Here is a 23,148-nt window from a genome sequence, read left to right on the forward strand (position 1 = left end):
CATAGCTTAATCACATATACATAGTTTCAGATATAAAAAGACTGTAAAAACATTAAATCCAGTTTTGTTCTGTTTGTTAAAGGTTATTTCTCCAAATATGTTTCAGACTCTTGGTAAGTCTTTTTCATCTGATGTCTCCTTTCTAGCACAATGGCATCAGCTTTGGAAGAACTAAGTGACCTGTACTCTGCTCTTATTAACTGGGAAAACTCTTCTCATTCCACAGGATATGCTCTGCAATACCAGGCCTTACATACAAGTGCCACTGGACTGCATCTGCACACTCAGATGAAGCACAACACGGGAGCGAACACTCCCTGAAAACAGTGAGTATTTTATGCTCAGGCAGCTGACATTCAGCACTGAATGGAGTTATGGAGCAGTATCTCTTTACCACACACACACAGAGGGGCTACGGGCATTCACTGAGCTATTAAACCACTTGATACCTGAATAGAAAACATTCAGTGATCATTACAAACCCCCTCCTCAACAGGGACTGAAATCTGTCAGTTCATACATAAGAACAAAAGTGTTTGCCCCTCAGTTTACTGATACTGCAACCAAGCTCTCACTGAAGGAAAAGTGGATGTCATATGAATTGGTAATAACTGACATACCAAAGCTGACATTGTCCAGAAAAAAATCCAAAACCTCTGAGAAATAAGAAATTGCAAAGCAAAAATGTTGCAGAGAGACCACCAAAAAAGCAAAAATAAAGGATATTCAGATCCTGTCACATTAAGTTAGGTTAGAGTGCATCCAACCTACTCAAGAGCGCTTAAGAGAAAGGGGTGTGGAGGAAGGGATGGGAGCCACACATGCCCAGCAGTTTCAACTGTTTTCACTGCATCCCACACAGCTGATTCGAGTCTATTTTTCACAAAGCAGAGAATATTTTCCTCTTTATATGCAAACTGCAGGATTTCTCTTCTTCAAAACACCTCTCTGTGCTTCTACCTTCAATGCATGAGCTAATATCCTAATCGTTCTACGAGACACAAAACACACACAAATCATTTCGGTAGCTAAGCCAGCTGTAATGACTTCAAGAGATTCCTATGACACACTTCACATGAAAGTTCTGCAGAGGCTCTAAATTTCTTATTCGATAGACTTTTAGGTGTGGCACATGTACAGATTCTGTCATCTGAATTATTTCTGCTCATATGAGCATTTCCTAGTGTACTGCAAGGTCAGCAACAATAATCAACATCAACATACATACTTTTAAAAACACTATTGCAGCAAAACACAGTCTTGCACTCAGAGGATTACAACTGTTGGAACTCAAGATCTGCAGCAGTAATGTTTGAAATTAAAATCTACAAAGAAAAAAATTTTAAAGAAATACCAAACTCCATAAAAATGAAAGAAAAGCACTTCTTACTGAATACTTCACAAAATTATTTATGCTATTTCAACATGTGTTTCTGGACTGGGAACCTTAGTTCTAAGTCAGATAAAGGCCAGAATCCTTTGAGCAGAATTTGCATTTACTAGTTAAAATAAGAACTGCAAAAAAAAAAAATCACAAATTACACATCCTTAAAGAATGCAGCTACAACATAATTCAAAGACCAGCTGTAGGCTCTGATCTTATGAAATGATTACACACACAGAGAACTCCTTGATTTTAATGGTACAGTTAAGTCCTTTGCAGATTACATCTATCAGTCCCCAATCAAAAAGACTGCACTCATCAGGACACGTTACCTTGAGCTATTACAGAAGGTTAATAAAAACCTAAAACAGTTTATTGCTTCTCCAGTGACATTACAGTTGGCATGGACCAAGCCAAAGGTCATGTCTGAGGCAGCCTGCACAAGATAAAGTCCCTCTTAGAACCTGAATGCCCACCTAAAATGCCCTTAGGTTATTTTTGGTCCAAACAGAGCCTAAAAAAAGTTGTTCAAAAATCTCCCAGTTTCAGTGATAGAGAAATTTCTTCAACCTCAGTTGCAGCACCTGTTACCACAAGCCTCAAGGTCCTCAAGTTCTTCATGATATCCTGGTTGCCTCCAATGAGCCATGTCCTCTATTCCGTGTTGTATCACACATATTTTCCCCTGCCCCTCCAAGGTTGCTCTGGATGGCTGTGCTGCAACATCCTCTGTGTAGTTGTAAGATAAACAAAACCTGAAGAAGCTTAGAACTTTTGAGGACACCCCTAAGGCTCTTGTGACAGCCACACCCTCCTCTCCCAGACTGGAAAAGGCCAATGGTGTGTGTGTTTTGTGGGTACAGAGCTGCCACTGCTTTAAGGACTGCGTTATTGAGGGGCTAAAAAACAGCTGAAGCAGCTCAGACATTTATGTTTTAAAATCAGAGTCTTTCATTGGAGAAGCAGCTTTTCACTTCATAATCATGCATATTTTATTAACTCGGCCAGTCAAGACCATCATTTGGACTCTAAAAGCACCAGTCTGGACCCATCACACCACATTTTTGGGACCATCTAGGTTATGGCTTGGCACTAGGAGGAGATAGAAAAGTATTGGAAAGCTTGGGAATGTGTTCAATAAAAGGAAAAATATTTCCTAGCTATGGCTTAATGCTGGCACTTTCCATTTCCACAGGCAGTTATTTACCCATCATATGAGATATGGAACAAACAGATGCATATGACAAATCCTTTAGAATTTCTTTTTGGTGACTGAGCCTCTCCTACGATTATGGACTAGTTAGCAAGGAAATCCACTGCAGCAAATATAATACTCTGCAAGTGTGTATTGCATCACATTAATTTGATAATTTAATTATGTTCCAGCTTTTTGCAACCGGCAAAAATGCTGAAAAGGCAGAAAATAGTACCAGAAAATGTGAAGTCAGAAACAAAAAGATTGGTGAATGTTAATAATGCCACTTAGAGATTAAAACAATAGTGAAAGTTTCTGTATTTTGGAATTATTTGCATAAATTATATTCTCAGTCATTACATACATTAAATGCACACAAGAAATTCTGACAAGCTCGGCAATATATAAAAACAAAACTTGGCCTAAACCTGAATATAACACACAAAACTTAAATCCAGCAGAAATGTCAACAGTTCCAGAAAATTAAATTATCTTTAGAAAAAATAACTGTATAGGGGTAATTTACTGATAATTTAACAGAAGAACTCCCAGTGGTGAACGGATGAGAGAAACAGGGACTATATGTGGTTTTTTTCATTCATTTTCTGTAACAAACTTGATGGAAATAACTTTTACCAAGTTCTAGTACAATTTTATTACAAAGACATCAAGTCGTGTCACTTTGAGTGAGATAACAATCCAGGCAAAAATTCCAGATCAGCCCAAGTATGTGGCAGTCAGACAACACTCACGATACCTCACAAGGAAATGCAATGGGCAAAACCTGACAGAGAACAAGCAGAGTCAGCTGTGCTCCTCCAACAGCCTCTCCTGCTTTTATCACACTGCAACTGTGCTCTTTGGGAAGACAAGATCAGAGACAAAAGCTGAAACACAGGACACGAGTTACTTTTGTAACCAAATGATTACACAGCTGATCTGCCCCATTTCTGTGCCTTCTGACTTCCTTCCAGGTAAAGCTACAGCTGGTTGAAAGCCCCTTCCACCCCATGAAAGCCTCTTCCATGAGGTGACAGCCTCTCCAATCTCAATGCCTTGGACAGGTCTTTCTGCTGTTCTTCAACCCCAAAATGACTACTCTGCTTTCACAATATGCCAGGTCCCCAAGGCTCTTAGGGAACAGATGACACTGCAGTAGGAGACATTTCTATTTCCAAGAATTTAACAAATCCTGAGTACTGATTACCAAAGGCTGAAATCCTTTTCAAACATATTCCTAGCTGTTTTTTTCCACCTTCTTTCAGCACCAGACTGTTCTAGCCATCATGCAAAACAGCACATAGTCACCACTGCAACACACGTGCCTCATTATTTGGGGAAGAACTCTTATCATCTTGTTTACTTTTACAAAAAAAAGTAACATATTGTAACATGGTAAGAATCAAATAGCAAGGCCTCTTTCTTTGAGTTTCTAAAAACATTTCTAGATTTGACTATGAGAGACAGATCTCATAGTCAAGCTTGTGGATCAAACCTAGAGCACAGAAACTCACAGTACATAAAATGCCAAAGTACTTCAACACAGAGACAGAAAATATCTATAAATTACATATTGACTATGACGAGGTATCATAATTGTAAAAACCAACTTCTAGAAAGATCATCACTAAAAAGTGCTATATTTCATCTGGTTCTAGAAACTACAGGGTATTGCATTTCTTGGAGTTTGATGTGTCATCTCCAAAAAAAATACGTTCCAGTGTCACCAACAGACTTGAGATTTTTGCACATTTGGGTGGAAAAAATGTACTTTACCAAAACTGAGTAGGCCTTGTCTTATTTAACTTGCAAAAAGCAGCTGCACATTGAATTTGTAACCAGTAGTCTGTCACGCAGGGAAGGCTGCAGAGACTTGTAGCTGCTCTCAAAGCCTCACTACAGCCTTGCCAAGGGCCCATGTGAAACCAACAGCATTCAAAGTAAAAAGAAAAGCCAGTATGCTCCAGGGGTATTTAGTAGCTCTGCAAAGCTCTGCTGGATTGTGCTGCTTTATATAAGTTCCTGCTTCTCTTTAGGAGACTCTCAGCTCCCTGTTAGGTTCCTATGATCCATGGTGCTGTCAGCAACCCACCCATTTCATGTGCACTTCATTCAGCCAGGATACTGTCTAGTGAGGAACCTAAATACTAATACTTAAGTTTATACTGCACATAAATACAAGGATAAATATTTTACACAAACACAAAAGAAACTTACTTGCAGGCTCCTAAAAACACACTCTCTAAAAACCTATACATCCATACACTGCATAAACTACATATATACCCACAAGACATGTATATATGATAGTATACTTCTAGCCTTCTAAAAATAAATTACTAAGAGTATATACATACAAATACACATACAACTACAAAATAACCTGCAGAGCCTACAGCAAGCTTCCTTTTAAATACTATACTGGAGTCAGACTTTCAAAGCCAGGATTTACTGACCATCACATGCAGTTTAATGACAGAAGTTTAATAGACTCTGAAAACATTTTTACTAAATAAAAGGCTTTAATGAAAAATCTTTAAGAGGAGTTCTGTGTGTTAACTTGTGTATTTATAAGGGTGAATTGTGTTCCAATTCAGTTCAAGCCTATCAGACACTACGATGGGTTGAACACCTATGCCAAAGGATCACTATGTCATGTCAGTCACTGATGACAACACATCATCCCACAGAAACCTCTGTCAAAAACCTTCTTAATAAGCACCTGCAACATTCAAGCCTCAGTGAACCTTAGAAAAACCTGGTAATGGGAAATGAAAGTAAATGTTAGTTGATAACCAACTGTATTACTCAAATCTGCCTGAAAGGTTGATGTGTGCTGCCTGCTGGGAACAGCAGCACCTCCACTCTGCTTTTTAAAGGTTTTTAGTTCAGAGGAGACACTGGCACCCTGCCCCTTCCTGTGATGCTGCTCGTGACCTGTAGCACTGCCACTGCAAATTCCAAGAGATGGTGGCAGAAGGGCCACTGAATGCCAACCCTGGTTTTGTACATATCCTTACTGTCATTGCTGCAGAGTAACTACTTGGTATAATGAGGTGTAACTTAGGGTTTCCTTTTGTTAATGTTTTCAAAGTCTTTCATAAGGAATCTGATCCAAGGCTCATTCAGTAAATTTACAAGGCTTTGGATCAGCTCCGAGGTGACAATTTACTCCCAAGTATACATTACTGTTTAGAACAAGGCTGCTTCCTTTCAATCTGTGTTCTTTGAGAATCTAAATTTGATGGAAAACTAAAATGCTGCAACTGCATCATGAATATAAACAGCACTGATGGTGTAAACACAAGATTGCAGCTTTACTTCTAAGCAAAGAATTGGAAGTTGAAAAAATTATCTTACTTAACCACTGCTGTAACAGGGACAAATCAAAGAGCTGAACAACAGCACCATTCCCAATTTGTTTGTACCAGTTTCAAAACATTTGTTGCTTTTCAGCTCTTCTTTTGAAATGGTCTTCGATAAAACTGTCATCATCAGTGGAACTGTTTCTACATTTAATTCCTATGTAAAAGTGTGACTGAAAAACTTGAAGTCCTTCACTACTGAACAGGAAGTGGAGCTTTCAATTTTTTTTAACTTAAAATTAAAAATATGGAAATGCAGTATCACGTTGAAGATGATTTTATTTTGTATTCATAAAACAGGATCAAGGGATCTGACACATTCTACCTCAATCACTGCTAAGGCTGAGGCACAGGTTTACCAGACAGACTCTTTTCCCACTTCCACCCAGGAAGACTATTCTCCTCAGTGTTCTGGTGAACTGGGTATCTGCTTGAAGCTGTAAATCCAGTCAAACACACACATTTTCTTTTCTTCTACCTGATGTAGGAAATCACATAATTACAGAAAAAAAGACTGAGAAAATGTACTCAGCTTCAAACAAACTCTTGTCTTCTTTCCAGGCCATATATTTTGCTTTACAGACCATTTCTAATCAGTTGTGCTTCCTGTCTTTTCATCTGGGTTAGCAAGAATCACTATTTCCCCTCTGCTTGGTCGAGATGTCCATTACCAGCTCTTGCACAGTTTGTTTACATTCAGCCCTCTGGATCTACACAGCACTTCCATGTTACAGAACACACAGCAAAGGTCAGGAAGCCCAAAGAGCAAAGAACTTGAACTCAAAAAAATCTTCAGCAACACAAAGATCTCAAGGGTGTGCTTGAGTCTGTCATGCCTTCAAAGGTACAGAAGTGGAAAGGAGCAGCAATATTGTAGAAATCAGGAGCGCTGGGGAGGATGCCAAGGAGGTAAGAAAAGCAGCAAACTGTGTGAATGGCACTGAAAGGAAAAGGAATTAGGAGAAAACAGGGGGACAGACAACAGAGCATGAGATAGAGAAAAAATAAAGTTGTCCTGGAGAGGATGGAAGCAAGCTAAGTATTTTTAAATATTTTTTTTGGATGAGCAACTGTGTTTTTGGCAGAACAAACCAAAACACCACATACACTTCGACACAGTGTTAGATGGTTACTGAGAAAACTTATTTACACATCATTAATTGTAAAATAAAAAACAGTTTAAGCACAGTGAGTAGCTTTTATCAACAGTAATGCAATCTCTAATAAGAAAGAAATTTAAACACTGAAATCTTAAAATGATTTTTACCCTAAATGACAGAAGTTTCCTGATAGGATGCAATGAACCCAGTTCCCAGTTATCCCATGATACAGTTTGGCAAACGTAATGTTCAACTTCACACAGTCATATGCAATATCTACAAAAAAAGAGAACTTAGGGGTTAAGGGATAAACACATCTGATGCAGCCTTTCAGACTGGCTTGAAAACAAACTGCTTTTTCTAGGGAGAATGGGAAAACAACAAACCAAGCAAAAATTCAGTAAAATCTTAAGCATTACTAATTTCTGAAGAAATGTAGTAAGTGTCCTCTAAGTACAGAGTTATTTCAAAACCTTGCATCACTCTTAGTAAATGTCAGTATTCACTTAAGCACTGGTAGCTTGATTTTCCAAAGGAAGGAAACATATCTTCACCATCCAAGTTGCCTTCCAATGCAGCAGAACGGGGAACAAATGCTTTGACCTGAGATGAAACAGAGTTCTAATACACTTTATTATTTACCTGTGACTTTAAACTAGTTACTTAATTTCCATACTTTAATCTCCTCAGCCATAAAAAGCGATTGAAAAATGAACTGTTGACATAAGGGAGCTGCTACAGAACTGCAATTCGGGCATTACCCAGTTTGGAGGAAAACTTTCTTTACTCAGCACACATAATAAGGTATAACACTATTTGGTAACATCCTGCTTTTGTCTCTGCATACAAATGGTATTCAAATCCTCATTTCTGTATGTGTGAAAATCTCTCAGCCTTCTTGCTCCTCTATGAAAAAAGTATCTACCTTGTGCTTTGCTCTCTCACAAACTGCTACAAATCCCCTTTTCACTATTTCCTCAAAATACTAAAAAGACAGTATTTTAAACCAGTCGTGTCACTGAAACCTTCCCGTGACCAGTAGAAATACCTTCTCCAGGTTCTAAAATGTTCATTCCTCAAATGCCAACACCTCACACCCTGGTGATCAAGGTTCCACGGCTGCACAAGCTGAGTTTATACCAGTTCCTACTCTCTGAACCATCCTTTGCAGTCTTTCACTCCTTTCCTCCCCAAGTTATTCTCAGTTCATGTCTTACCCCCCCCATTACATTAATCTACAGTCACCCATCAAGGACTATCAAACAATGTCAATCACCTCTTTCAAACCCCATCCTAAAACTCCTGCAACTTCAGACTAAGTGTATCTGTATCTGCTACCCTATGGATTCAGTAGCTCTTCTTGAAGACATGAAATATGAAAGAAAAAATAAATTTCACCTTCTGCTTTCAGCAAGCTCTTGTCAACACTAAACCTTCTCCTGATTTTCAGTCATCTCGTCTTTCACAATGGGGAACAGCCTTTTGCAAATTAACATCCATTATCAAAATCTGTATTTTAATTAACAGGACAGCATCATTTAGCATGGTCAGGAATTTGCACTCATAAAGACACAAACATTTTAGATACTTCTTTAAATATGCAACTTTTCATTTTAAAACTTTCTGTGAAAACAGTTTTATATTCAGTAAAGCACCGTTCCCAAATAAGGTATTATACAAACAGTACTAAAATACAGCCATTTCTCTCATATAACTCTAAAGATAGTTGAAAAATAGCCATTTTTTACCGCAGATGAACAGTGAACACTTTTCAAACAGATGTGAACACTGCTCAACTCTTCATAAACACTGATCTCTCAGTCTACGTTTAAGTAATACAACACTGTGATAAGGAACTAAGGTTTGTGATTTTTGTTGCAGAAATTTGCTACCTGGCAGAACAATGGCACTCTGAAAACCCAAATGTTTTAGGACTGCCTCATCCTCTAGAAAAACGAAAATCTTATTATGGCAATGTACTGATAACTGGAGAAAATATTCCTGATGTATTACTGAGCTCACTGAGAATGAACTTCTTTTGTACAATAAAAAGCAAAGGACGCAAGCTTCAGTATAATCCCCTCAATACAACACTCTTGTAAAGATCAGCAACAGATTACCTGTGTCACTCATCAGATATTTAAGTGCTTTTCCAAAGCTACAATTTGAGAGACACACACTGACTTCCATTCTCAGGATCTGAAAAGTTCATTTAGTACACTGATAACAGAAGATACCCGGTGTTTCCATGCCCAGCATTTATGGCACACAGGAATTCCCCAGTTTTGATGCACCAGAAGGGAATGATGATGACTGCAGTAAGCAAAGCATAAAACTATACAGGTAGTGCAGCTGCCAATCTTACAGTGTTCATGTGAAGAGGAGACTGCTGTTATCTACTAATAAAAGTGGAACAGCATTTATATTATTTATTCTCCAAGTGTCATTTAGTATTTGTAAATGAAATCCAGCTATTTCATGTATTAAACTTCTGACAGTGGTGTGAGATAGGAAAACAGTAAAATGAAAGCAACTTTTCAACATGACTAAAAAGAAACACGCAGAAATAAGGCATTCCAGTACATTTTAACTCTTGATATATAATAAAAGGGAATTGAGAAAAAAATCTTGGGTTGAATATTTGTCTCAATTAAAAAACTGAAATATAGTCTTTAACCCTATAAATTAAGCTTTATTTAATTAAAAGCCCCCAACAAAATCTCTGCAGCTCCAATTATGAATGAAGACTGAGAAGTTTTCAATTCCTTGCATGTGTTCTCAAGTTAGGTTCTCATTCACTGCCTTTTCCACATGAATTTTGAGTTAGCATTTGTTTTGAAACTCTTCTGCAGTGACCATTCTCAGTGCACAAGGCTGCTTAACCCAACCTGCACAATATCTTGGCTAAACAAAGAAATTAGAATGTCCCACACACAGACAATCCAATACTGAGATTTGTCTTTCCAGACAAAGGCTGAGTAACAGAAATGTTTCCAAGGAACATTTCAAAATACCATGCAATAATATTTTTCCCAGAAGTAACTCTATGAAACTAATTCAGTGGGTAATCATATGGACAACACCCAGCCAAAAGACACTACACAAAAGCAATACTTCAGCATACAGAAATTTGAATCTTTGTTTCACCATCATATTTCATGACCTATTGGAGGTCATGACTCATTGAGGTGATCAGCCAGTAACTGAAAAGCAACAGCTGAACACGATGTCAGAGTTGACACAACGCTGGATCTGATCCGAACCATTAAAATATTTCCATTTTTCCCAAACATCTCAATTACGCCTCTGGAATATTACCTTTTCATGAATTTCTTGTGTAGACTGAGCATCACAAAATGCCACTGTGGCTACATCCTTCAGAATAGGCATTTCTACTGTACAATCCCTGCCATCCAGCAACGCTACCAAGGGGCGCGGGTGCATGGGCCCGTTCATGATCGGAGGTCGAATGCCTGCAAGGAAACAGAGAACACTTGTTATTCAAGCCATGCAAACGCAATTAAAAAATAGGTTCTAGCTACTCTGTTTATTCTGATGGCAGAAAAAGATCTCAAGGACTGAAGCTAATAAAACAGGAACAAGTTTACACTCAGCAGTCAACCAAACACGGAAGACGTAAAGGAAAAATTCCATGGAGGTTCAGGAGGCTGAACAACGAAAGATGGATAAAACCACTAAGGGAAGAGTATATTTGTTTTTTAAAGATGCACTATTAAGAAGTGTCTGTGCTATCTTATCCATGTTTTGATTGGATTCCACACCTTTGTGAGCTCTAGACAGAGTGAGAAATATCTTGTCCAGGCTTGCAAGAGTGTAGCTTATGGAATACCATAAGCAAGTCAGTGAGGATTTGAGTGTTCAATTTACATATATAATGATGATTCTGCTGAGACTAAAATGTAACTGAAAAAAGCCTACAACAGCAAAATGTTGCATTTACTGAGGATCCAGTGTCCAAGTTTACAGGCTAATTACTGATCTATGTAGGTCTGCTTATACTTAAAAAATTTTACAAAACAATCCTATATAGCTTAGTCAAACACATCATTCTTAATCCACTACTGAAAACTCTTATAAAACATGAACAAAAGGTCTCTCCCTAAACCAACATCACACTTGGAACACTGCGGAGTGACAAAGAAATTCACATTAAGTATCTGGGGGCAGGAAAATCAGTCTGAACTGCAGACTTCATTTACATCCTCTTTACAGTGTCTTGAAATGAAAAGTAATCCTTAAGATAGTTAGAGAGCATCTTTTTAACAGTGTAGATGGGATAAACACACAACAGTACTCAGCAGAATAATATTAAACTGGGGATAATATTAAACCATTACATTTACACAAAAGTAGTTAAGCGTGGGTGGAAAAAAAAAAAAAAGGACTTCCTGAAGAGATAAGGAAAAGCAAGACCAAAAGTACATGGTTGGGTTTTTTTCCTCTTTTAAAGTAAGTTTTAAATACTGCAAAGTGAAGCAGGCTAGATCTTTCTTATATGCAAATACCACCATATTTTTGTCACAATGTAAATTTTAAAACATTGCATATTTCCTTGATAATCCAAGCCAGTCCAACATTAATGCAAACGACGGAAGTCCCCCAGTTAACTTCTACAAGCAGTCCCTGCATCTTAAGTCCCAGACTGGGTCAGAAAGCAAGCCCTGAAAGACTGGTATCTGCATTTTAAGTGGATGGAAAATTATTAGAATCCCAGCTGTACAAGGCATCTTGTGAAGAAAAACAGCTGCTGGGAAGAGAGATTTTCACAAGTCAACAGAAGCAGCCTATTACTCCCCCACTGGGCCCAGGCTCAGGTCTGGGCTGAAGGAGACTCCTGCCCTCACAGTCCAGCCTCAACCTATAAACTCCATGTCCAGCCCTAACCAAGTAGGGATGATAGTCCAGCCCTACTACAGTCTGGTATTTAAGTTCCTCAGGCATAAAAACTTTGTAAAGAAGACAGAACAAGAGTCACTACATTTGGCTCTTTCCTCTTCTAGTCGCAGTGTCTCCCATCATCTGCTGATGGACTGACCCTGCAGTGCTCTCACCATAGCACAGAGGCACTGAGATGTGAAAAGTACTCACTAGCAAAGTTTTCCATGAGTACAACACCCATGAAAACTATGCTCTGTTGTAAAAACACCCACTCCTAACCTCTACTGTGATAGACATGCTTAGAAATGCTTCTGGTACACGTATTCTTTCAGTAACATCCAGCCACCAAAATTAGATGGGAGCCTTTTAAATATAATTTTTGAAAACTGCACATCCTGTTAACTTACTACTGATACCTGTTTGAACCAGAAATGGCCACATGAGGCCCATACAGTCATTTTTAGTATACAAACCACACATTAGTAATGCAGTACACGTCAGGAACACAATGTGAATATACAACAAAGCTACGTAGACACCCAGAGAACAATTACTATCCTTTAATGGGAACTTAATTATAAAAACCCACATTGAACTTACTTTAAAAAACCCCTAAGATAAAGCATGTTATAGATTTGCTCATGTTTCTTTCAAAGCAGTATATGTAATAGCATTACCTAAAATGCAATTAAGTGCTCAAATGAATGTAAAAATGACACTGCAAGTCCTATTCATTTTGCTTAAAGTAACTGTGCTCACTTTAGAGTTGAAATGTTATGGTCATTGTCTTGTCAGTGCAGCAAAGGCAGAACTTCAATGACAAGTTTGAATGCTAGCTAGAATAAAAAAAACCCCAGAACTTTTGATACTGAAGTCGTTGTAGATGAATGAGGAAAAAAAGGCACAGAGCTATAAAAATATGGCAGAGAGCTACAACTAAAGCAGCTCTGTCAACAGCAGAGCACATTCAGTCCAAACAGAAAAAGGATGACATTAAAAACTCTCACCTCTAAGAAACACTTTTCTGACTAGAGCTATCTCAGAAAACCATTAAATACAACAGTACAAAAACCAGCCCTTTCAGATAATGATTTCTCTAAAACACACAAAGGTGTGGTCTGGTTTTCCCCTCACACCAGCGTATCTGAAGATTTCAACCAAGTTACCTGTGTAACATCACTGCTAAGGGGAATGCCAGACCGAGCCCCAAAGCACAGAAACAGAAGTCAAAATACAACTAGAAGGACAAACCCTCCCTGAGAGAATGACTTTTTTTTAAGAGTCCCTAGAATTCAAATACACCCAGTGACCTTGACCACAAAAAACCCTACAAACCTTTGCTTGCCAAAATCCTTTCTGAACTTCAGCATAGACTTCCTGTTGCACAATCCTTCTGCCTAAATATCCTGTCCCTGAATCGCAGGCAATAACTCAACACTTAAGTAAACTCACAGGAACTTCATCACAGTGGCAGCCACTACTTAAGGTTCACATTCGGAGAGACGCGGCTTCACTATGAATAAGAACCTTCTGAACAAACGCCTTCCTCCTCCACCACTTAGATATGTTCTGCCCATCTCTTATCTAGAAATGTCATCCTGCACCATGCCTTTGGCTTTGCAGCAGACCCTCGGAGGGGCAGGAGGAAGCAATGTGTATTTAAGAGCAGTATTTTCCGTGCCTGCATTTACAGTAAATCATGCAACTCTGTGCCAGAGAGAAATAACTGTAAAGCGGTCAAAAGTGACATTCAACACCACAAATGTGAAACTAATTTAAACAAATAATTTCACTTAGCTGGCTTATTTAAGTATATGGCATTGCATTTCACATTACATAGATAACAAAAATTATACCATCCACCCCCACATCCTATAATCTTTCATCATGGGAAAACAATCTCAGTTTATCCTAACTCAAGACTTTCAGGAACCCCTACCAACCTGACATTTCTTAATCTGAGCTTGGTTTCCAGGGTCATGAATTCGATTTCTCAATGCTTTACAATCTTCAGCATTCTGAGGCAAAATAGCAGCCTGTCATTCCATCCTCATTTCCATGTCTTTAATTTTTCTTGCAGCCTCCTGTAATCTTGAACCAAAGCTTTTAAACTTCTTATCCACTGCAACCTCTGTAGCCTGGATGGCGTTCAAATTTTTACTAAAAATTAAACACAAACAATACATTAAAACAACATTAAGGGTCTGACTCGTGCTCACAGAAGGCAGGAAACTCGAAGTTTAAAGCTTCTCACTGCATCTGTACCCTTCCCCCTTTGGCTGCTGGCTTTCCACCACACCTGCTGTGCTGCCACAGGCCATTAACATACCAGGGAAAGCAGCAGAGTGTTAAGGCACACGGGGCACCTTGCTCAGGACAGCAGGTGTATTGTACATACACGTACCTGGAACAGTCGGCACCGCTCGCGCGGCCAAGGCTTTGCCTGGGTGAGCAGGGATCCAGGGATAGTGTGTGATCTCCAACATCCCCCCTCCCCGTGCTGGAGGGCCAAGAGCTCCAGTGAATACCAGAGATGGAGTGAGAAGCCTTAACTCTGATCTTGCTGGTTTTGCTGGGTCTAAGTCAGGCCCTTAAGGTTATCTAAATGTATTTATGCAAAAAACCTGAAGTTTTCCCAACAGTTCTAATCCAGCTATTGCTCTGGGGTTTCTGCCCACTCCTCCCCGCCAATATGGAAATAATCTGGTGGTGAAGCTCTTGCCCCAGTAACAGCTACTGTGCCAGTGAGTGCTGGAATTTTTCTAAATTAATACCAGGTATGAGGTGCACAGACAGACAGAGCAGCTCTCCGTATGCAGCAGTTATTCACCATGTGAATAACTAACAGCAGAGTACCCTTGCACAGCTGCAGTCCGGACCAGCTCTCTTGGAAAGAAAAACCTATCAAAACCTCAGTCTAGTCCAGCTTTTAGGAAAAAAAAAATAACAAATTGAAAAAATCAGTTTTCAGCTGCAGAACCCGAGAGGAGGCCAGCCCCATGTGCAAGCACTTAAGTGCCTGTGGGTCCCACAAACAAGAGGATTAATCAACGCACTGTCCAGGTTTGCAGCCAAAACAAGAGAGGAAGGGTTGTGAGCTATCCTATATCTATACCTCCGGCACCATGAGGACTTAAAAATGATCAGACCAACCTCAGAACAACATGTAGTTTTTTAGGCTAGAGAGAAAAGCAGTTACCTAAGCAGGGTAGTGTCCTCATCGCTCCCAAATCCAACCTGTACCTCCCATTGCTCCTGAAGCAAAGGTGCATTATTTGTGCTACACTCCAAGGGGGATGAGTTGAAGCCAATGCCATTAGGCATGCTCACAACTGGAGGGTAAGAAAGCTCTCTAGGCTCTAACATACTCTAGGCTGTTAAAATGTATTTTAAACCTTTTGTAAAACAATCTTTCATGTTCCGAACTGACAGTAACTGAAGTGATCAATGCACAAATAACTGAAGCTGCCACCGCTTCCTGACATCAGAAAACATACCAAAATGCAACAAGCAAAGCTATTAGGATTAATGATGAGTAACAATGTCATTTTCACATTTTTCTACTGCTGATTAATGGAACATCATCAGGATCAGGAATGTCTCATATAAGGCATACACGTTAACTTAACTAAAGGACATTGTCAGGTTTGTAGGCCCAAAATTTGACCTACCTTTCATTTTCTTAAATCTGTTTGCAAAGTCCATGTAATTCTTTAAATGTGTTTTTCTTTTTTCAAAACAAATGCTTCAATTCTTTTTTCTGAAAAATACATCAATGCCAGAAAGCACAACACTTATCAGTAACCCTATAATGACAAACCAACAGGCACACGAAATGGAGGAGAGCAGCCTGGCAAAGGAGAGTTGTCACGTCTCTGGGGATTCTTACAAGTGCAAAGATTTAATAAGCAGAAAAAATCCCTTGACAACGTCCTTTTCAAAGAATTTGTGTTACAAAACTTTCTTTATACACTGTAAAACGTCGAAGTGATTTACGGTTTTAACAAAATGCAAACTACTGAAAAATCTAATCAATATTTACAAAAACAAGAGCCAAAAAATGACAGGTTGGATGTTCAACTGATTTACAGTCTTGCACATGTAACATGAGACTAATCCCCTGTGGCATTTACCTTTACTTTATATTCTTACCTAGGCATAAATTCAGTGAGAGCTGTCATTTATTTACCATAAACCCTCAAAAAAATTTGCATGTTTTCCAAAACTAAATGCTAATATTAATTCAAGTAAAGAACAAGTTGTCAAAACAAACAAAAAATATCCTCCTCATAACACGAACACAGAAGCTGTTATGAATTAGGTTTGCCAATATGCACTATTAAAATTCCTAGAAACATCATACTTCAAAAACATATTTTAAGGTTCCTGACCTATCATGCATTTTTACACTTTGGACTTTGTTTTGAGAGATCACTGTTTTGTGCACCCTGAACTCAAGTGACATTAAGATTCAAGGTAGAGCAAAACTCTAAGAGCAAACAATTAGAAATAAATTTTAAAATACAACACAGGTACAAGGATCAGTAAAACGAATGCAAGAAAAAAAAGAGCACTTACCAGCCTTCAGTATTTTGATATTCAGCATATTTAGATGCTGAATATGCAACACAAAAATCTCCTGATTCCACCAGAATCTGAGCCAACACTTTTTGCTGCTGCCTTCAAGACAAGCAGGATGCAAACTCCCATGATTTGGGATATGGGACTAGAGGGGAGCACAGGGGAAAATATTCTTAAATAAAGAACACCAGGTAAGGGGCATGCACAGAAAAGTGACAGCCACCCTCGGAAGACTGAATTACTCAGTAGATTAAATTTAATTTCCTTCTTTTCTCAACTCATTTAATGCTTCTAACTACATTTCCTAAGATTTTTAGGAACCGGCTGCAAGGCTTATTAAAATTTATAGGAACAATCCCAAACTGATTTTCAAAGGAGCAAGATCTGGACTTCACAGTATAAATGCAAGAGAAAACTGAGTATAAACTTCACTTGAAGCACGTGTTCAGTCCCTGTGGAAGTCCCCAGGGCTCAGAGGTTAAGGCTGAGCACACCGAAACTTTACTGGAAGAGCAGAGCACACGAACACTGTTGGCGCCTGTGCTTTTTATTTACCCAAACTCAGTAAAAACAAGTCATCTTCCTTCTTTTCTTTTTAATTTGCAAGAGATCAAGAAAAATACAAGTGGTTTCCTGTGCTGTGTTGACCCACTGATGTGCAGAGCAGTCACACCCGGTTGTATCCTCCTGGTAACTGTGCGGGTTGAAACGCACCCAGAGCTCCACAGGACACTCACAGCTCATGCCCTCACACAAATGTAAACCCAACACCACTGTGTAATTACCACCCGGGCCCACAGACTTTAATGGTACTTGGATTTCTGCACACATCTCATCATTATTTCACTACCTGTGAGAAATGAAGCTGGGTACCCAAGCAATCACTACAGCAGAAAACACAAAGGCCTCAACACAGTGGAAACAATGCTCTTACTTGATTTTCCCTTTTGGTACCATCAAAACAGAATGACCCAATGACTTCTATTCAGAAAAATTCCACACTTCCCTGTTGTTACTGGAACCCAAATCACGCTTCCTCATTACTTTTCCACACTCACACAGCAGGCAAACTTGCCACTCTTAGACATTATTCTGACAACCACGAGGATATGGGTTTCTGTTTTATTTTTTAAATAGTGTTTCCTAACCAGTCTTTTTTAAACATCTAGTAATTTTGCTGTTATTTGTCCAGCATCTGTCAGCGTCCACACAAAATCCTAAGTGCCTGCCAGGGTACAATAAAACAAAAGGTCCCACAAGGCACATCTTGAAAGCCTGTGATCAGAAATAAAGGTCTGATAAGGGGAAACAAAATCACGTGGTAACATTTTCTAATACTACACATGTACTTCAAACTTCCACGAGAAAACTGGAAGTATTTCACATCTGTCAAAAAATTACTCAAATTGCATATTTGGAGCATGCTGTAATGATATGCCTAATCTTAACTAATACTTTTCAAAGTAAGACTGAAAACAATATGAATCACACCTATTTAATGTCAAATAAACAAGCAGTAACGGTATCATGAGCTGTGGCAAAATGTGTTAATTTTCTATCACCATTTACAAAGCAAAACAAATTAAGATATTCAGTAACAACTATATCAAGTACCAAAACCAGAAAGTTTAAGTATCTGCAATAAAACATACACAAAAACCAACATTGCAGAAGTGCTGCTTTCAAGTATCACATTCATGAAAGCAAATTCCAGAGAAAAGCAAAACATTTTTAAGGCCTGAGCTTTCCCTGGATATGCAGCATCTTAGTGCCTGTCCACAGTGAATATTTCACCACTTCAAATATTTTTAGCTTTATTAAGTAATAAGGAAGGGGGAGGGGAGATAAATAAATGAGCAATGGTGGAGCTGCCCTAGCTGAGTTCACTCCCATCAATCTCAGCTTCAGAGAAATTCTGGCTAAGGCTACCAGCTTCTGTTACTTATTCCCTGAGTTTTAGGGTGACTGTGGAATGCCCCTGCCCACACACGCTGTGGCAAAAGCCACAAACTATTTGGTAACTTACAGGAATCGCTGCAGGGAAGCTGGGGACAGTCCCTACAAATAAAGAATCAAAGAACTTGAGAATTATGACCTTCAGCAACCACGTTTGCCATGACTATGGACATCAATTTCCCAGTTATTGATGGGGTAGCTTCTCCAAAATAAAGAACTGAAGGCATGAATCAAGTCTGCATCACAAATGTTCCCAGAGCTCACCATATGCTGGGTGTGTATCAGAATATGCCTCCACTTTCATCCTCTCCCAGGACAACCATGGAGAAAAGGCTGATTATGGCAACTGGGGGATAACCCACCCTAACACACTCCCAAACTCTAGTTTAAAATACAACTGAGCTTATATTTCAGACCATAAATTTTATAGGTTGGTGGGTGTGACTTAAAAAAAAAAAAAAGAGGGGGGGCAGAAAATTCCTGCTGGCAGTAACTGGAAAAACAATCTGCTTCAACAATTGCACTAGGAGCAGAATGATTAACTCCCCGAGCCATTCCAGTAACAATACAGATCATGCCAAGACTTACTAAAACACTTTCCACAGAAGAAGCGGGACTGGGGATTTTCAGGACAACATTTAGAATAAATAACACAAGCCTAGAACGGGTTGGCAAAACAGGGCTGTGCTGCACATGAAGGGAAGTACATCAGTGGCCTTTCCCCTCGCTCCTTTAGCCATGGATTCAGCACAAAGCTTGGAAGCATTGCTTTCTCACTTTAAACCAAGTTATCAGAACTGCCATCTTGGCTGTGATTTGGATAAAAGCTGAACAGCCACAGAATGTTAATTTAAAATGCAACTCCCCTAAGGAATGACTCTTGATGTGCCTGTAAAATATGATGTATTTGAACTGTGTAGGAAAAAAGAAGAAAATGGTAATTTGCTCCTCCAAAAACATTACTCTTACAGCCAGTTATTTTATTCCAGCAGGTTTGGGTTTTTTTGTTTGCTTTGTTTTAAACCACTGCCTGAGCTGCAAATATGCTTTGGGATAAAATACCACTTTTCAGCATTGTCAGTGCAACCACTTTCAGAGTATTAATTTCACATTATGTTTTAAAGACACTGACAAGTATTTATTACAACATAAAATTTCTGAATGTAGTCTGCACTAATGGTTATTCTCTCTCTGTGCTTCTTTCCTCATATCTTAGATGCTGTACAGGATTCCAAGAAAGAAACCCAATAACCTGAGCAGAGCCAACATCAAAGGCTTCCTTTATTCTGATCCCAAACACCAAAAGCAATTTCTCTAACAGCACACCTGTACTTTGACCCAAGAACGTTAAACTATTACCTGGGACACTCCTTATTTTCCTTATCAAAAAGTCTGAAGATAAGCAAGTGTGGGGCTTTGGATAATCAAATTAGTTTCACAAGATTTAATTTTTTTTTTTTTTGAGGTCAGCAGAACATGCTCAAATGACACTAAAAATAACAGTACGGAAATATTGTACATATTGAACACTGAGATCTCCAATTTCTTCGTAACTCCTGAAACTTTTTTTTCCTGTATTTTGGGAAAGAAGCAAATGTGATTCACCATCCTCTCAGCTGAACATCATGATGCTGTATGTGTCAGCAATCCTTACAGTGAAACAAAAACAACAAAAAACCTGTGATTCTTGTTTAAGGATGGGAAGACGGGAGGAGAGCTGGAAACTTCCTTTAAAATAGACAGCTAAAAACCTTTTTAAAAACCAGACAAATATATATATATACCAATATACATAATCCAGACTTCTAAGATCAGCATAATTAAAACAGGTCAATTCAACACAGTATTAAGGTTTCTGGTAAATGAGGATAATAAAATCCCTCAAGTTACACTTCATTATGTTCTTCTGAAAACCAAAGCAACTCTGACAAACATTGAACCTCTACAAAGGGCTCCTTAAAGCTCTTTTTTCTCTCTCCCTTTCTGGTTCCTCCCACAGCCACTGACCTCTGCTGTTCTCTGTCAATATTAAGAAAATGGATGATGATGATGACAAACTAGAGAACAGTGCTGTTGTAAAACGAGAAAATTTGAAGCATAATGAAATCAAAGTCCTGCACCTCCCATCCAGGGTCCTCTGCAGCCGAATCAAGCTTAAATAAACAGTTTTTTCTCAAAAGATATTCATTTTGAAGGTAAGCAAACAGGATGTATAAAAATGACAAGCTCACTGAGTATGGGCCAGTAACAACAGTTCAAGTGCCAAATAAAACAGGCAGTTTAAGGCAAAAGCTGGATTTATATTATCATGTTACATTTAATCATAATATAACCAAAGTGTCTGATGTAAGAGAGCTGTTCTACTGAGCTTTTCTTCAAGTAGAGATCTGAGTTTCAATTACAAAGGCTCTGGTCCCAACATCACAGTTAGAGCTGTACTGAAAAACAGAGTTAAAATTGGGAGTTATTCCCATGACTTGATGAGAGAAGCAAAATATTTCTTCCCACACATACCACATGCTAAAGGGGTTTAGGGAAGGTTTTTGAACATTTTGAGATGCTTTCCACTGAACTAGTGAAAAGTCAGAAGTGTTTAAAAATGACCCATATTTGCATTTTTTCACTAGGCTTTATAGTTTCTTTTAGTCTCTGCAGTTTAAGCATTTTCAACTTGAAAAGGACTTATTCACATGTATTAAAATGCTTTGCAGATAATTATAAGTTTTTCAGGGCACAAATCATGTTCTATCTCTGTAAATTGTATGAAACATTTATCGGTGCTAAAAACATCCGTTGCAGGGAAGTACTATAAAAGGAATTATTGAATCCACTATTAGGAGTTACAGAATCTTAAAGCAAAAGGGGATCAGGGTACCCTTCACTCTTCACACAGATTTCCTGCCAGGTTATCTCTCTGGCTGTGCACTCTTGGTGGGATCGAGCACTGTTTTTTGGAAAATGAATTCACTACTCCATTTCCCCATAAATTAAGTTGGGATGTTGGTTTGTAGTTTTATTCCAGCCTTTTCTGTGCATATTTTAGCTTAAAAACAAACTCACTCCAGCTCCCGTGCCCTCCAATCTGCAGGCAGAGGCACTTACAAAATCTGCCCACGGCACGTCTGTGCGTCACACAAATGCCATCTCCCCCTCTCCCAGTGACAGCCTTCAACTCGTGCAGCGCCACAGCTCGTGAAAAACGGACAGTTACGAAAAAGGGCCCCCTTCTGAAACAAAATATAGACTGAAAACTGTCTGAGAAGCAATTACAATGCTCTGGTTTACACTCGCTTAGAAGCTCGATTTTACTCGATTCGTAAAAAATTCCGAAATAAAGAAACCTCGCTCCGTGATTTTTCTACATTTTGTGAAACTACAAACAGGAGGGATGTCAGTAGCAGGATAAACAGCAGCATGCTGAAAGGCTGCAGGAGCATTGTGTTTCTGAAAGGAGACAGGAAACACTCAAATTACCTGGAATTTTATCATTCTAAGATAATCAAACAATCACAGAGCACAGGCAAAGCAAGCTCAAAGCATATCTTGAAACTCATTCTGTTGTTCAGAAAATGGACATGGCAGAGAGAAAGACACTGGAAAACGAGTCTGATTCCTACTGCCTGTGATTTCTAAAAAACTGGGAGAGAATGACAGCTCAGTCCTTGCCCAGTGCAATACAACAGCTATCAGAGAATTCCCAGAAACCATCATGACTACTTTCCAGAACATCATGGGAGAACATGAAGCTCATCCCTTGCACTTGGGATTGAGACATAACAGAGTAACAGGCCTCCATAACACATTATTTTCCCTATTTTCTGAATGTAAGGCAAACCAAACCAGTGCAGGTGTATCACTGCAAAAGTAGAAAACTAAGTTATACTTCTGCTCCCTAACTTTGGTTACTGCCACTCTTTTTGCTTACTAGGTTCTTTGAAAACACAACTGTTATTTCAGAGGAAACTGTAGCTCTTAAAATGTTTTCTTCAGATCAATCTTTTCATTCTTTCTGCCCCTCTTCAGTCAGGACTATCAATCCCAATTACAAAAGGAAGAGGAAAAACAAGTGCTGAAAAGAACAAAGGAAATCTAAAAAATAACTCTCTGTGGTGAAAATCGTACATCCATGAGTAGCCCAGATGAGGGTCACTTATTAGGTCTGCACTGAAAACCAGGTTAAAATAAAGTACATATAAACAGTGAATAAGCAGGTGTTGGTCAATGAGCTAAATGCTTTAAGAGGAAACTCCACCTGTGCTTTCTCATTTTTTCTGAAAAATAATTAATTAGCATTATTTCCTTATACAGTCTACACCACATAGTACATTGTGAAATGTGACCCTCAGGGGCTTAGATAAAACACTCAGAACTAAATATTCCTTAAAGCATGTTCAATACTTCATATAAAGATAATTAAACTGTGATGTCAAAAATATTTAAAGGACAACAAAATTAGTAGCTTAATTCTCTGGGAGGTCTGACAACAACCCACAGCAGAGTATGGGAGAGCTTCCCATCATAAGGGAAGCCTTTGATTTCAGTGAGCAGTCTACCCAATCTGTGGAAAAATTAATTCAAGAAGGACACCAACCACACACAACAATCTGGTTAAAAAACTAAAAATATGTAGAAGGAGGCTGTACTTGTTACTGAGTATTTCATTCCAGA

The 23,148-nt window shown here is 38.7% G+C and overlaps 1 protein-coding gene across 8 annotated transcripts in view; it reads right to left on the bottom strand.

Annotated features, from left to right (window-relative positions):
* Window positions 1-23,148, bottom strand: part of CTBP1 (C-terminal binding protein 1) — a 234,781-nt gene that overhangs the window by 26,740 nt on the left and 184,893 nt on the right. For 5 of the 8 annotated variants that reach the window (XM_032684891.1, XM_032684889.1, XM_032684890.1 and 2 more), the window contains one exon: window positions 10,363-10,517. In XM_032684891.1, the coding sequence (XP_032540782.1) occupies window positions 10,363-10,500 (138 nt within the window). In that variant the 5' untranslated portion in view covers window positions 10,501-10,517. Of the gene's footprint in view, window positions 1-10,362; window positions 10,518-13,886; window positions 14,104-15,614; window positions 15,704-23,148 lie in introns of those variants that run through there. The other 3 variants (XM_032684886.1, XM_032684887.1, XM_032684885.1) reach the window with 3 other exon arrangements.

Source organism: Chiroxiphia lanceolata, chromosome 4 (genome assembly GCF_009829145.1).
Source record: "Chiroxiphia lanceolata isolate bChiLan1 chromosome 4, bChiLan1.pri, whole genome shotgun sequence".
Classification (NCBI taxonomy): Eukaryota; Metazoa; Chordata; class Aves; order Passeriformes; family Pipridae; genus Chiroxiphia; species Chiroxiphia lanceolata.